The 16,644-nt window shown below is 40.3% G+C and overlaps 1 protein-coding gene across 1 annotated transcript in view; it reads right to left on the bottom strand.

Moving 5' to 3' along the window:
• LOC132556058 (calmodulin-regulated spectrin-associated protein 1-like) overlaps positions 1 to 16,644 on the bottom strand; it is a 54,816-nt gene that overhangs the window by 14,099 nt on the left and 24,073 nt on the right. The window contains exons 10-13 of the mRNA XM_060220453.1: positions 12,492 to 12,599; positions 7,576 to 10,907; positions 4,794 to 4,921; positions 3,688 to 3,974 (exon numbers count right to left, since the gene is read on the bottom strand). Of these exons, the coding sequence (XP_060076436.1) occupies positions 3,688 to 3,974; positions 4,794 to 4,921; positions 7,576 to 10,907; positions 12,492 to 12,599 (3,855 nt within the window). The remainder of the gene's footprint in view (positions 1 to 3,687; positions 3,975 to 4,793; positions 4,922 to 7,575; positions 10,908 to 12,491; positions 12,600 to 16,644) is intronic.

Below are 16,644 nucleotides of genomic sequence, written 5' to 3'. Positions count from 1 at the left end.
AACTATAAAGCACTACACATCCACAGAACTATTTCTCTAATACATGGAGACTGTTATCAAAACTCAATCATAATGTGATTTTATAGTGAATGCCACATCAAATGTGCCCTTAAGACATGTAATTTAAATAAAGACAAATGAATCCTCGCTCTCTAAACTTTCCATATTGAACCTAAATCTATTGACAGTAATAAAAGCTAGACCCCTTTTTCTATTAAAATCAGTGGTTGATGGTAGAGTGGTCACTCTTTATCCTTTCCCTGGTCAGAAATGTGGAGAGTATCTGTTATGTCTTATTTAAGAGAACTTTCAATGATTATCTATTTAATTTTGCTAAATTTCTAAACATCTATAGATAAAGTAGCCCTGATTTTACAGGCTTTACTTTATTACAAAACTACACTAACATTAAACAATAAAATATATACTATGAATGCAGAAATCTAATCATTCCTGCAGTACAACTACTACATATAATCATATAGGTGTACACGACCCTAGCTTTGTTGTCTACAATGTATCAAATAATTATCAAGACATTCAACCTATTAACTGATAAAATCAAAAATTTATGAGATTCCTATTGCTTAGAATATTTCATCATTAATGACGTAGGTTTTGTTATCAAATATTCTGTTGAAATTTTCTTACTTCCATGAGCCCAGCTGATTATACTGCTTTTCAATATAGGGATCAATGGGTAGCTGACATCTCAATGTCATAACTGACCTACAGTTGTGTACATCAACCACAGTTATAATGATTTAAAAACAAATGAGTGAAAAAAAAATCACCAGTAAAATGCTAATACTACTTAAATAACAAATGAAATAAGAATTTAAAAAGTCAAAAGAAGGGAAAGTTGTTGAAGATAGGAGTTATGCCCCTTTACACACCTGCCTTCCGCATTTTGCCCCTGGGTGGCGCTAACCCATGCGTACGTCTATAACTCCGCGCTGAAATGTCAGAGAAGTAAAATTGTGCAAGAAACAAAAACCAAACCAAAGCAAGATTTAAAGAGACTCTTCAAGGGATTTTCCCATACTTTTTCAGCAATCAGAATCTATAAACTCATGTAATGAAAATTAAAAAAAAAACTTGTGTACTTTCCACAAGTACTTCGTGAGGCTGAAAAATCTGATGTATATCAGACATGTCAAAAAAATACTGTCTCATAGGTCCTCAAAATCCATCAGTAATATTTTCTTTCCTTGCTCTACACTTTGATATCCTGACATTCCTGCTGAACACAGTCTATGCTAGAATTCAAAATTTCCTTACTTTCACCTTGAAAAGTCTCTTATTCAGTTATCCATTGACCAGCAAAAACTCAAGCAAAAACAAAATCTTGGACAGAAGTTTCACAAATACATGTACTTAACAACACTTTGTATTATCACAATATTCACCTCACAAGTTCAATATTTCCATCAAAGAGTGTAACATTGCACAAACAACAATTAAAATCAGACTTCCAAGTACATTGTAAATTTCTCACAAGAACCAGAAACCAAGCAGGTTATTCTGGAAAGAATGATATATTTTCTTTTTCTTTTTTTTCCTTTAATTCATGTAATTAATTCTGTATCTACAATTTTTCTTCATATGAATGCATCAAAATTTTAATGTTAAGGTAAAAAATGTAGACTTTCAACAACTCATGAAAAAGTAACCAGATAGCAAGCTTTCTACATATCATTTCATTCAGTAAAATTTACAGGAGTCAGGCCAATACATAAAAAGATTTCAGTTTACCAGTCAGTGTCATAACTTTGAATGATTGCCAGCAGTTGTAAATAAACACCAACTTTAGCTATATGTGAGTTCTTTGACTCTATCCTTTTTCAGTTTTATATACTTGTAACACTGATGTGCTCGATGCTTCATATCAATTTTTTCTCTTTTTAAATAAAATGAATATGAAATTATCTTCATACTGTTAAATAATGTCACATTAAGAATCCATCCTAATTGGCCTCACTATCTGCTAAACTTACATCAATGTGTTCATAGTCAGGCTTAGCTTGCCATTACAGCTGTTACCTTGACAACAGAAAAGTTGGTTTTTCCCTTTTTTTCATGCCATGCAAATAAAATATCCAAACAAAATTGCAAATAAGCCAATCGTCTTCAAGCCTTGTATAGTGGATTCAGGACTATAGTCTCTAACTGTGATAACTATACTTTCGGTACTGGGAGGACTGTGTGTACTGGAAGAGTGATTTAAGTGCACAGGTCATCATCCACACATTACACAAACTTCAGCAAAATAATAAAAATATTTATGAGAAAAATGTTGAAATAAAACCATGCAAGTACTTCTATCATTATCTTAAGTAAGAGAAAAATAGACATAAATAGTTTGAACTAAGCACTGCGATAATGAACAACACTGCTAAATTTGAAATATGTGAAGTTATAAAAGTTAAGAATGAAAGAAAAACATTTGGAGAGTGAATAGAATGAAATGTTTAACAGAACAGGTGAAAATACAAGATCAAGAACAGAGTTTTCATCTGCACAAACCAAGGAATGGAGTAGGTGGAGAGGTGAAGCTTAGAGAACAAAAAAGTTGGAACCAACCAAAGAAAGAAATTTTATGATTCAACATCAGACCTGAAGTGACATCCCAAGCAAGCAATAGTATTCTCAGTAAATAAAATGACTGATTTACATAGTCCAAGTTTAGCATTTGCATTAATCAATTTTCTATAGGTAGTAAAATCAATATTGAGCTTCACTCATCATAGTGAAAAGCCATTCCTGTCAAGCATATCTAGTAACAAAGCATGGTTCACTGGACCATGAAAACTCAATCTATAGAGCAGTAAACAATCTGTGGGAAAGGTGACCTTCACTTTTGACATTTAAACCTGGAAAACAACAAACACTTGAAGCAGGTAATCACTGCGTGAAGCTTCAGTTTAATGGCTGAAATGAAACTAAAGCTACTGTTTGGAAGTCTGATTATTGATCTGATACAGGAATAAAGACATTCGGAAACACAAAGACAGTTCAGATTTTAAACATTCAAAATTTTCAAAAAAGTACTCTTGAGTAAAATGAAAATTGGAAAACTTCTATGAAATAGATGAAAAGATTTAAAAATACTTCGCAGAGGAAGTGGAAATTTATATCGTGAATATGGTAATAAGGTATATCTTATTAAAAGAAATAGGCCTGACAGCTTTCTGAGTTGGTTAAGGAAATAAAACAGAAAGTGTTTCAGAAAATAGCCAAACCCTTAAGATTAACTAAAGATGAGATCTAGGCCAATCACAAGCATGTTAGCGTACAACACCAAATCAGGAAAGGGATTCACAGCAACTTGTATCAACATCCAGATAGGGTAAAAAAATGAAGCATTTGAAAATATATCTAAAATTAGAATGTGTAAAAAAGGATGATGTAACAGTGTATACTGTAGAAATTAATTAAATTCTTCAAACATAAAAAAAAAAAAAACATTTTCAGATAAAACTGTATTAATAGACAGTTCAGTCATTTTCAAGTAGAAGTTTCTTCAATTTCTAAATAAATGAAATTTTGGGATCAAATTACATTCTTACTGTCATCAAAGGTATGAGAATTTGAAACCTTCCATTTTGTTTCAAATAACTGAAGCTGTCATTTTAATGCCAAACGTGATTTGTGAGTGTCTAGCTAGATCTAGCAAGCTAAACTTACAAGATCCTGAATGACCAGGACTAATAGTGAAAGCTTGAGCAGAGAGATCCTCTTGAGAGCTATTGGAGTGCAAACCTTCATCTGACCCTGATTGTATATTTGTTTTGGCTACATGCATGGACTTCGGTCTTGGTTTGGTGGCCGATTTTTCTCGACGTGGGGCTGGACGGTCATACTCGTCACCTTCTTCTTGCTGTTGTCGTTTTTTCTCCTGATACTGACGGAAGATTAGTTCTCGACGAGCTTTATCTTCTTGTTTCTTCCTCTCAACTTCTTCCTGTTTTATTCTGTAACAGCACCTTATACTATAGATATGCAAATTTTATATGTACCTTCTACAGGACTGTACTGAAATATTACTTCATGGATATAACTAGAGAATACCTGGAAGACAAGAATACACTTACTTCCATACACATTAAGTAACACTGTTTGATAAATTTTCAAAACGTCAAACCTTTGACACTTTAACCTTGACTGATGACCACTTACCCGGTAATATGATGTGTTGACAAATTTAATGTCATGGTTAATATAAACCAGACTTGTTGAGAATTTCTCAATATACAATATTTATTAGATGCAAAACGGAACACCATAGGACAAACAGACATGGGTAGCACTGTACAGTAATTACCCATAAACCAATTCTACAGATGTTTGTTATAATTTGATTTGTAATTCCTGTTAACAACGTCCATGATAACAATGCGTTTCAGTACTCTATAAAAACTGTCTGTTTCATTTCTTTTACCTTATACTATATTGTAAAAACAGAATTATCTGTGTATTAAGATTAAACTTTCAGAAAACTGGAAGCCTTCCAGAGATGTCATCTCGTGCTATATTACCAGATCAGCATAAGAGCTGAAGTCCGTGGTAGTATTCTTGGATAGATTTGTGTAGGAAAACTGTGTCATTTTTTTCTTAATAATTCTGAAAACGACATTCATTGTTCATTTATTGTAGGTTAGACATATCCAAGAAAGAATTCAGTGTCATTCATTTTTCTCAATTTTGAAACGACATTCACTGTTCACTTAACATAGATTTGGCTGATGATGCTGTGTCGTGTGTGCTGAACCCTGAATCACCTATGTACAAACCTTTCCTGTTCTTTTTTGCGAGCCATTTCCATTTCCTTGTAAGATCGTTTGCGCTCTTGATCCTCTTTACGTTTGATCTGCATCTGAATAAGCTTTTCTTTTTTTTTCAGCATTTCATCATCAGTTATCTATTGAAAACAAACAGTAATATTTTAATTGACATGAGTTACATACTGTGTATAGTTAGCATGGTATCATTAATATGTTATTATCTACAACACTCAGGTGCTGTAGCCAGCTGTTACAACTTCTAATACTTTGTATGTTTCAGGCCTTCAACTCAAAAAATGATATCTCAAATTTTAATTCAATTTGTGCTCTGGCATAAGACCTATAGGTTGGATATTTCAAATATTTCCAAAACCAAGCTCAGTCACTTTACCTGTTTGATGGGACAAGACCAATGGGTAAATTCTTATATCCTGACTGTCTTTCTCTTTTGATTCCCAGTAAGAGTTTATATGGTTATCAGGTTGGTATCTCAACTATATAAAAAATATGACCCAGAAATAATATCCCTTGAGGCGTGCCACACCCATGGGTCAATTCTTATATAACAAATGTGTTTATCTCGTGATGCCAAGCAATTCTATACTATATACCATTATTGGGCTGGTATCTCAACTTTATCAAAGATATCACCCAGAAATTAAGTCCAGAGGGGTGGGGTCACTCCTGTGACTGTGTCTATCTCTTGATGCCCAGCATTGCCATACATGGTTTAGTGGTAGTGATTTAAACTATTTCAAAGATATTACTATAAACTTAGTCCCTAGGAGTGGGGCCAGACTCCAGGGCCAATTCTTAAATCACGATTATATTCATCTCTTTTATGCCCAGCAATGCTTTACATGATTATGGGATGGAGATCTAAACTATTTTCCGACACAATTCCCCTATAGATAGAGCCCTTCCCTTTCTGCCCAATATGACCAAGATCCACCATTTATACAAAATTGATTCCTCTTTACCAAAACATTATTCAGACTAAATAGGTAAAAAATCCATTCAATCCTGCTGAAAGAGTAGGATTTTAAAGAATTTGCTCTATTACCTTATTTGTGCCCTGCCCCTCAGGCCCTATGGGTGGGGGAGGAGGGGGGCAGGACACACCATTTGTACAAAAATATCCTTCCCCTAAGGATGCTTCTGGCTAAATTTCGTCAAAATCCCTTTACTCATTCATGACCAGTAGCATTTTGTAAAGTTGACAGACACCAGACGACAGAAGACTACATAAACCCCTTTTGATCACCTAAAAGGGCCAGGTAAGCTAAAAGCCCCTTGCATGTACATTTGCACATCTACACATAACACCCCTGCTTAGTTTCATTGAAATCAGTCCAGAATATTAGCAGCAGTCTGGAAAAGATCTGTCTGGGGAGGAGAAGGGTATTACAGACATTGTTACCAATAGATATTTCATACGGTATAACATTGCCTGAATCATAAATGTTCATTGATAAAGAAAACAGTATCCATATCATTACATCTTAGTTTTACATAATCAGGTGATTCATTCACAGCTAATCATACAAGTGGATAGAATCAATTATTACTGTATTCATAAACATTTTGAACATCAATATCGATGTTGATTGATGCTATGATCAAACACAAACATACATAAAGTCTGATAACTTTCCAGTACCCCTTTCTCGCAAGCGTTCAATGACTAGCAAAGGTTTTAGAATTTTAAAGAGTTCAACACAGAAAAGTCATTTATCAATAACATTTCAACACTGACATCTTACCTGTCCGCTTAATACATGTACAAACATAATATTGTCAGGACATTACTTCAATCTTACCTGTCAGGTCCATACTTATATCTTACCTGTCAGTACATACTTCAATCTTACCTGTCAGGTCCATACTTAAATCTTACCTGTCAGGTACATACTTATATCTTACCTGTCAGTACATACTTATATCTTACCTGTCAGTACATACTTATATCTTACCTATTAGGTCCATACTTATATCTAACCTGTCAGGTCTATACTTATATCTTACCTGTCAGTACATACTTATACTTATATCAGGTCCATACTTATATCTTACCTGTCAGGTCTATACTTATATCTTACCTGTCAGGTCCATACTTATATCTTACCTGTCAGTACATACTTATATCTTACCTCTCAGGTCCATACTTATATCTTACCTGCCAGGTCCATACTTATATCTTACCTTTCATTACTTAAATCTTACCTGTCAGGTCCATGCTTATATCTTACCTGTCAGGTCCATACTTATATCGTACCTGTCAGGTCCATACTTATATCTTACCTGTCAGGTACATTCTTATATCTTACCTGTCAGGTCCATACTTATATCTTACCTGTCAGTACATACTTATATCTTATCTGTCAGGTCTATACTTATATCTTACCTGTCAGGTCCATACTTATATCTTACCTGTCAGTACATACTTATATCTTACCTGTCAGGTCCATACTTATATCTTACCTGTCAGTACATACTTATATCTTACCTGTCAGGTACATACTTATATCTTACCTGTCAGGTCCATACTTATATCTTACCTGTCAGGTCCATACTTATATCTTACCTGTCAGTACATACTTATATCTTACCTGTCAGGTCCATACTTAAATCTTACCTGTCAGGTACATACTTATATCTTACCTGTCAGGTCCATACTTAAATCTTACCTGTCAGGTACATACTAATATCTTACCTGTCAGGTACATACTTATATCTTACCTGTCAGGTCCATACTTATATCTTACATGTTTTATTGAGACTAATATTTTACCTGTTCCTGAGAATCCTTTTCAGGCTCAATCTCAAATCCAATAGGTGGCTCTGTTGGTACAACAGGTGGGTCATAAGCTGACCCACCCATGCCTGGCTGTGACACATTTGCTGATGTAGATGGAATGTCCCATTTGGCACGATGAGGCGACACTGAACTACGATCCCGAGTTTGACCACCAGGTGGCACTAAGGAAGTCTGACTAGATGGTACACTGTCCTGATTGGCTAGAGGATGATGCTGGTCTTTACGGCTCCGATCCTTTCCTAATGCAGGTCTGGTTCTCTTCGGAGATCCATCACCAAATGACACAAAGAACCCACCATTTTGTCCCATAACATTACCACCATCATCCGAGCGATCCTCCTGGGATGTAGTGTTCTTTACATTCACATGATCCTGTTGTGTTATTTCTGTTTTGGTCACTTTAGGATCGCCAGAAGATGTTGCCGAGTCTGATTGTAAGGCAGGACTATCAGTTCTAGGTGTAACAGTACTTGATGGAATGTTAGCGACAGAAGTTGGATTATACGGCTGGGCGCCCACATGGCTAGGTACATTGCTAAGAGAGTTAGCACTACTGGTGTAGCCCGGATACGAGGGTACAGTGTATGTAGAAGCTATAGGAGGAGGAGGCTGGAACGTCTGCATGCCCATACCATAGTGAGGAGAGGATACACTGGGTACACCAAACTGAGACCCTGGGGGCATGTGTTGCTGAGGGAACTGTTGGGGGAAAGCTGGGGACGGAGGATATCCATGTGGAGGTGTGGGAGGGAACTGCTGTGGTGGGTATGGAGGGGCTGGCTGGGTATGGTACCCAGAGTACATCACAGGAGGTTGAGGCATGTTTACATACTGGTTCTGGCAGGTGTACACCCCCATAGGAAGCCCACTAGGCTGGTGTTGTTGATAACCTGGAATCTGTTGAAGAGACGTTGGATGTTGGGCATACTCACTCCCTGCCTTAGCTAATCTCTCTGGTGTGGGAAGGGCCGCATCTTGATGCTGTAGAATCGACGGATGTTGTGCACTACCCTGTGCAAGCCTCTCTGGTGTCTGTATGTCTACATTACCATCAGACTTAGCCACATGCCCACTGACCGACTCAGGCCTAGGAGGCGTGGCTGTTCGCTCACTTTGTCCTCTGTGAGGAGATGCTGATGATCTATCATGAGTACGTTCATGACCAGACCCTGTTGTTGCAGCATTCACTTTCATGGACTTGAGTTGACCCTGTTGTAGATTGAGACGACTGATTTCCCCCTGGAGGTCAACCAAGCTCTGATTTAATTTGTCAAGAGATCTGTTGTATTGTTTTGGGTCCTCCTGTTTAGCATCTTGAGGCCGTCTTACCTCTGATGGATGTGGAGGACTTTCTGAAGCCACCGCTCTCTGGGGAGGACTCCCTGACACCATTGTCCTTTGTGGAGGACTTTCTGACATCAGCATTCTTTGTGGAGGGCTTTGTGACATCCTCTGGTCTGACAAGGACATCCTGTGATGGGGACTAGGTGAGGATATTCTCCTTGAACGACCATCTGGGTCCTGTTCAGTCTCAGCCATTGAAGACGACGAAGTTAATACATCATCATCCCGAAACCACTTTTTACGAACATTTTCTATTGTCTGTTGTATCCCCTCTCGTGAAAACGGCCGTTGTTGGCCACGTTCACTTGTAACATCCCCTTGACCTTGCCTATCAAGTACAGTTCTGGTGCTAGGAATGTCACGATCTAGCGACCTTGTTTCACGGTCAAGTGATCTTGGACGATTACTGTCCACTGTTGAACTAAAAGTTGATCTTGGAAGCGTATGACTACTATAGTTACCCACTCCTACATCAGGAATGCGGCCGTTCACAACGTCTTCAGGTTTATCAGCACTTGGCTTTTGAATGACTTGTAAGAATGCCGTTTTTCCCATCCTCTGACGCAGTTTTTGATGTTGAGCTTCCATACGATGTTTCTTTTTCTCAATCATTTTACGTTTTTCTTCCAGTTTGAGACGAATTTGAAGCATGTCTGATGCTCCTGCCCCGACTGCTTCTCCATTTTCCAGATGAGCATTGTCACCTGTAGTAAGTACTGGCTCCGACTGCTGCTGCGATGTCTGTTGCCATGTCATTTGATTTGGCAGAGCAGCAAATGTAGTCTTCTTTTCTGGTCTACTAGCCCTGTCAGGTCTCTGGGAGTTAGTGTGTAGTGTGGATTTCTTTGTTTCCACAGGATCCTGGCCTTTTATCATATACACAAATCCAGAGTTATCTACTTTACCAACATTCTGTTTCATACGTTTTATCTCAGCAAAACTTGTAGTGTTACTTAACTTTTGATCACCCACAGGTGGCGTATGAGTTTTTATCACAAAAGGTTTGTTTTGCATAATGAATTTATCTGTTCCAGAAGAAGATTTTGTTAATGTTGTAATTTTCTTTGCAGTACGAGAACCAGACGATTCTCTGTCTTTATGATCACAATGAATTTTGTGTGATTCGTGATCGGAATAGTCCCCAGAACTTCGACTGCTGGCTATACTTCCTTCCCGAGAGCCCCATCGCTGTAGAACAGAATTGCTGTTACTATCACTGACCACTGGTATTCCGGCCGCCCGAGCCATCTCCGGTGTGTAAGCTTGATCTGATACAGTGTAACTGGTTTTAACAAAATCTGACCTTGAATCTCCCTGCATCCTGTCCGGCTGCCTCTGAGAGAATTCAGTCTGTACAGTAAAGGCAGCATAATTTGGTTGTTGTGTCGACGTTGGTATACGGGGAGAGTCACTACGATCTGATATTTGACCTTCAGATAACGGGGTCACAACATCCCGTAGAGAACTGTCGCTACTGTCACTTATAAAACTAGAGGTCAGACTACCTCTTGTTGGTGCGTTGCCTTTTGGTGGCGACATTGGTTTGCGACGTTCTCTATCTCCTCTCTCCATTTCTTTACTGTGGTGGTTGGACTTCTCCTTTGCTGGTCGTAATTTTGCTGGAAGTAAAGGTTCCACACTTCCACTATTGGCAGATTCCATTTTGTCAAACTTGACACCAAACTCCTGAGAGACATTCACATCCTCTGAATGTGACGTCCGGAGCGTAGTGGCACCGGACGTTACACTCTGAAGTTCCATATAGTCTGGATGATCAGGGTTTCGTAAATGTGATGCTGCAGAGGACAGGTCATGTGACAATGTTGGAGGTGGTGTGTTACTCTCGCTAATATCACCCAGGTCCATACTGAAGCGGTCGTCTGAGAAACTGTCATTCAGGTCACTGTCGATACTGACATTGGCTAGCAGACTGTTGGTCCCAGTACTTTGCTTGCTTTGTCGTCCAGGGTCACTGGTTAGATGAACAAAGCAAAATATTAATATTGTATTTAAAAAAAAAAAAACAATATAACAAAACAAACAAAAAAAGTCATTTTAAACATACAAAAGGGAAATTCAACTAAAATCACTCCCAATACTATGTCATCTTTCAGTCTAACAAGGTAACTAGAATTAATTGTTTAAATATATCCATATAACCTAATCCAGCAGGTTGTCTGGATAATATTCAATCAATGTGTAATATGATTAGTGAAGGGATAAAAGTATGGCTTGCTTTGTGACTGACACTTTACCTCTAATACAAAGTCATAGGGTGGGCTTATTACAAGACAATAAGCCCCGGGGACCAACATCACCGCTGACTCAAAGCCATAGGGTGAGCTTATTACAAGACAATAAGCCCCGCGGACCAACATCACCGCTGACTCAAAGTCATAGGGTGGGCTTATTACAAGACAATAAGCCCCGGGGACCAACATCACCACTGACTCAAAGTCATAGGGTGAGCTTATTACAAACAATAAGCCCCGGGGACCAACATCACCGCTGACTCAAAGCCATAGGGTGGGCTTATTACAAGACAATAAGCCCCGGGGACCAACATCACCGCTGACTCAAAGCTATAGGGTGGGCTTATTACAAGACAACATAGTACAGTGGACCCTAGATAGTCTGGTGGCCGATAGTCCTGAAAACTCGCAATCTGCACACAAATGTTTGCGAACGGATTTCAGTAATGTTAATTGTACTCATCAATTTTATGTGTGTGTACATTTTTACCCAACCACAGTTATGGTGGAATTAGAACCAGATGAATGAAATGAATTCATTCCATTGTTTTTGTTGTTTTGTGATCAAATTACATATAAACCAAGGTAGGCCCTATTCCTGTTGTTTAAAATTGATTAGCCACACGAGCACAACGAACAGAATTCTCACATGTGAATAACTGTACAGTCTGTAGTGTATATAAAGGTTATCATAGTTGTTCAGGTTATGTCATTTCTATTCCTGGTTTATCCTAGTTCATGGTTTACTTTTCAATATACCTGGGGTAATACTGTAAATATGCATTCACTGAATAAGAATAATTCAAAAACAATTTACAACTCAACATTCTGCAACCTGATCAAAATTTATTCTCTCTACAGATCATGTCAAAAAATGTGGATTTTCATGTAAAAGTCAGTTTCCCAAATTATAATTTGCAAAAGAAGAAAACTTATATTTAGTCAATAGAGTTTGATCTTAAATGTAATCTATTCCACATATTTTCACTTTTTTATATATATTTCCTCGACGTCTCTTTATTTACATAAATCATGTAGTTCACAGAATACTTGCTTAAGTTTTCTACATGTATTTTAATGATGTACTTTCACTTTCTATTTATAGTTTACTAACTATGTACTTTCACTTTTACATGTATTTCATTAGATGTACCGTGCATTTCGAATATATTTTATTTTCTACTTGAACTTTACTAAATGCGTACTTTCACTTTCTATTTATAGTTTACTAAATATGTACTTCACTTTCGCTTTCTTCATGTTCCTTGTATATAGATAATTACCTTTGAGGATGGTGAGTGTCCTGCCAAGCTATAACAGACTGACGGATCGTGTCTCTCTCCTCTTGTCCACTAAGTGACTGGGAACGTCGTACTGGTTTTGGCTCCTGTTTTATCTGAGCATCTATAAAACATAAATAATATATTAAAATTAAAGCAATGATAGAGACATTTCATCCATAACTTGTTGTCAAGAGATGTAGTTTGATTACTAGAAGTCAGTCAAGCAATCCATCCCTCAACTCCACCCCACCGTATCTCAGCCCACACACCAACCCAACCTTAGACATACATACTCCAGACTGATGGAGGTTACAAGTAGTGGAGATGGGTTACAATAAAACAGCTGGTGGGGGATGGGTAGTGTTACAATAAAACAGCTGGTGGGGGATGGGTAGGGTTACAATAAAACAGCTGGTGGGGGATGGGTAGGGTTACAATAAAACAGCTGGTGGGGGATGGGTAGGGTTACAATAAAACAGCTGGTGGGGGATGGGTAGGGTTACAATAAAACAGCTGGTGGGGGATGGGTAGGGTTACAATAAAACAGCTGGTGGGGGATGGGTAGGGTTACAATAAAACAGCTGGTGGGGGATGGGTAGTGTGGGGGATGGGTAGGGTTACAATAAAACTGCTGGTGGGGGATGGGTAGGGTTACAATAAAACAGCTGGTGGGGGATGGGTAGGGTTACAATAAAACAGCTGGTGGGGGATGGGTAGGGTTACAATAAAACAGCTGGTGGGGGATGGGTAGGGTTACAATAAAACAGCTGGTGGGGGATGGGTAGGGTTACAATAAAACAGCTGGTGGGGGATGGGTAGGGTTACAATAAAACAGCTGGTGGGGGATGGGTAGGGTTACAATAAAACTGGTGGGGGATGGGTAGGGTTACAATGAAACTGGTGGGGGATGGGCAGGGTTACAATAAAACAGCTGGTGGGGGATGGGTAGTGTTACAATAAAACAGTTGGTGGGGGATGGGTAGGGTTACAATAAAACAGCTGGTGGGGGATGGGTAGGGTTACAATAAAACAGCTGGTGGGGGATGGGTAGGGTTACAATAAAACAGCTGGTGGGGGATGGGTAGGGTTACAATAAAACAGCTGGTGGGGGATGGGTAGGGTTACAATAAAACAGCTGGTGGGGGATGGGTAGGGTTACAATAAAACAGCTGGTGGGGGATGGGTAGGGTTACAATAAAACAGCTGGTGGGGGATGGGTAGGGTTACAATAAAACAGCTGGGGGGGATGGGTAGGGTTACAATAAAACAGCTGGTGGGGGATGGGTAGGGTTACAATAAAACAGCTGGTGGGGGATGGGTAGGGTTACAATAAAACAGCTGGTGGGGGGATGGGTAGTGTTACAATAAAACAGCTGGTGGGGGATGGGTAGTGTTACAATAAAACAGCTGGTGGGGGATGGGTAGGGTTACAATAAAACAGCTGGTGGGGGATGGGTAGGGTTACAATAAAACAGCTGGTGGGGGATGGGTAGGGTTACAATAAAACAGCTGGTGGGGGATGGGTAGGGTTACAATAAAACAGCTGGTGGGGGATGGGTAGGGTTACAATAAAACAGCTGGTGGGGGATGGGTAGGGTTACAATAAAACAGCTGGTGGGGGATGGGTAGGGTTACAATAAAACAGCTGGTGGGGGATGGGTAGGGTTACAATAAAACAGCTGGTGGGGGATGGGTAGGGTTACAATAAAACTGGTGGGGGATGGGTAGGGTTACAATAAAACAGCTGGTGGGGGATGGTGGGGGATGGGTAGTTTACAATAAAACAGCTGGTGGGGGATGGGTAGGGTTACAATAAAAAAGCTGGTGGGGGATGGGTAGGGTTACAATAAAACAGCTGGTGGAGGATGGGTAGGGTTACAATAAAACTGGTGGGGGATGGGTAGGGTTACAATAAAACAGCTGGTGGGGGATGGGTAGGGTTACAATAAAACAGCTGGTGGGGGATGGGTAGGGTTACAATAAAACAACTGGTGGGGGATGGTTAGTGTTACAATAAAACAGCTGGTGGGGGATGGGTAGGGTTACAATAAAACAGCTGGTGGGGGATGGGTAGGGTTACAATAAAACAGCTGGTGGGGGATGGGTAGTGTTACAATAAAACAGCTGGTGGGGGATGGGTAGGGTTACAATAAAACAGCTGGTGGGGGATGGGTAGAGGTCCAATAAAACAGCTGGTGGGGGATGGGTAGGGTTACAATAAAACAGCTGGTGGGGGATGGGTAGGGTTACAATAAAACAGCTGGTGGGGGATGGGTAGGGTTACAATAAAACAGCTGGTGGGGGATGGGTAGGGTTACAATAAAACAGCTGGTGGGGGATGGGTAAGAGATACAATAAAACAGCTGGTGGGGGATGGGTAGGGTTACAATAAAACAGCTGGTGGGGGATGGGTAGGGTTACAATAAAACAGCTGGTGGGGGAGGGGTAGGGTTACAATAAAACAGCTGGTGGGGGATGGGTAGGGTTACAATAAAACAGCTGGTGGGGGATGGGTAGGGTTACAATAAAACAGCTGGTGGGGGATGGGTAGGTTACAATAAAACAGCTGGTGGGGGATGGGTAGGGTTACAATAAAACAGCTGGTGGGGGATGGGTAGGGTTACAATAAAACAGCTGGTGGGGGATGGGTAGGGTTACAATAAAACAGCTGGTGGGGGATGGGTAGGGTTACAATAAAACAGCTGGTGGGGGATGGGTAGGGTTACAATAAAACAGCTGGTGGGGGATGGGTAGGGTTACAATAAAACAGCTGGTGGGGGATGGGTAGTGTTACAATAAAACAGCTGGTGGGGGATGGGTAGGGTTACAATAAAACAGCTGGTGGGGGATGGGTAGTGTTACAATAAAACAGCTGGTGGGGGATGGGTAGTGTTACAATAAAACAGCTGGTGGGGGATGGGTAGGGTTACAATAAAACAGCTGGTGGGGGATGGGTAGGGTTACAATAAAACAGCTGGTGGGGGATGGGTAGGGTTACAATAAAACAGCTGGTGGGGGATGGGTAGGGTTACAATAAAACAGCTGGTGGGGGATGGGTAGGGTTACAATAAAACAGCTGGTGGGGGATGGGTAGGGTTACAATAAAACAGCTGGTGGGGGATGGGTAGGGTTACAATAAAACAACTGGACGGGGATGGGAAGGATTACAATAAAACAGCTGGTGGGGGATGGGTAGGGTTACAATAAAACAGCTGGTGGGGATGGGTAGGTTTACAATAAAACTGGTGGGGGATGGGTAGGGTTACAATAAAACTGGTGGGGGATGGGTAGTGTTACAATAAAACAGCTGGTGGGGGATGGGTAGGGTTACAATAAAACAGCTGGTGGGGGATGGGTAGGGTTACAATAAAACAGCTGGTGGGGGATGGGTAGGGTTACAATAAAACAGCTGGTGGGGGATGGGTAGGGTTACAATAAAACAGCTGGTGGGGGATGGGTAGGGTTACAATAAAACAGCTGGTGGGGGATGGGTAGGGTTACAATAAAACAGCTGGTGGGGGATGGGTAGGGTTACAATAAAACAGCTGGTGGGGGATGGGTAGGGTTACAATAAAACAGCTGGTGGGGGATGGGTAGGGTTACAATAAAACAGCTGGTGGGGGATGGGTAGGGTTACAATAAAACAGCTGGTGGGGGATGGGTAGGGTTACAATAAAACAGCTGGTGGGGGATGGGTAGGGTTACAATAAAACAGCTGGTGGGGGATGGGTAGGGTTACAATAAAACAGCTGGTGGGGGATGGGTAGGGTTACAATAAAACAGCTGGTGGGGGATGGGTAGGGTTACAATAAAACAGCTGGTGGGGGATGGGTAGGGTTACAATAAAACAGCTGGTGGGGGATGGGTAGGGTTACAATAAAACAGCTGGTGGGGGATGGGTAGGGTTACAATGAAACTGGTGGGGGATGGGCAGGGTTACAATAAAACAGCTGGTGGGGGATGGGTAGTGTTAAAATAAAACAGCTGGTGGGGGATGGGTAGGGTTACAATAAAACAGCTGGTGGGGGATGGGTAGTGTTACAATAAAACAGCTGGTGGGGGATGGGTAGGGTTACAATAAAACAGCTGGTGGGGGATGGGTAGGGTTACAATGAAACTGGTGGGGGATGGGTAGGGTTACAATAAAACTGGTGGGGATGGGT

The sequence above is a fragment of the Ylistrum balloti genome, unplaced genomic scaffold (assembly GCF_031769215.1).
Source record: "Ylistrum balloti isolate Yb309-2 unplaced genomic scaffold, AGI_CSIRO_Ybal_v1 Utg369648, whole genome shotgun sequence".
NCBI classification, from domain to species: Eukaryota; Metazoa; Mollusca; class Bivalvia; order Pectinida; family Pectinidae; genus Ylistrum; species Ylistrum balloti.
The sequence above is the reverse complement of the archived record's forward strand: the minus strand, read 5'-3'. Positions and strand labels throughout refer to the sequence as shown.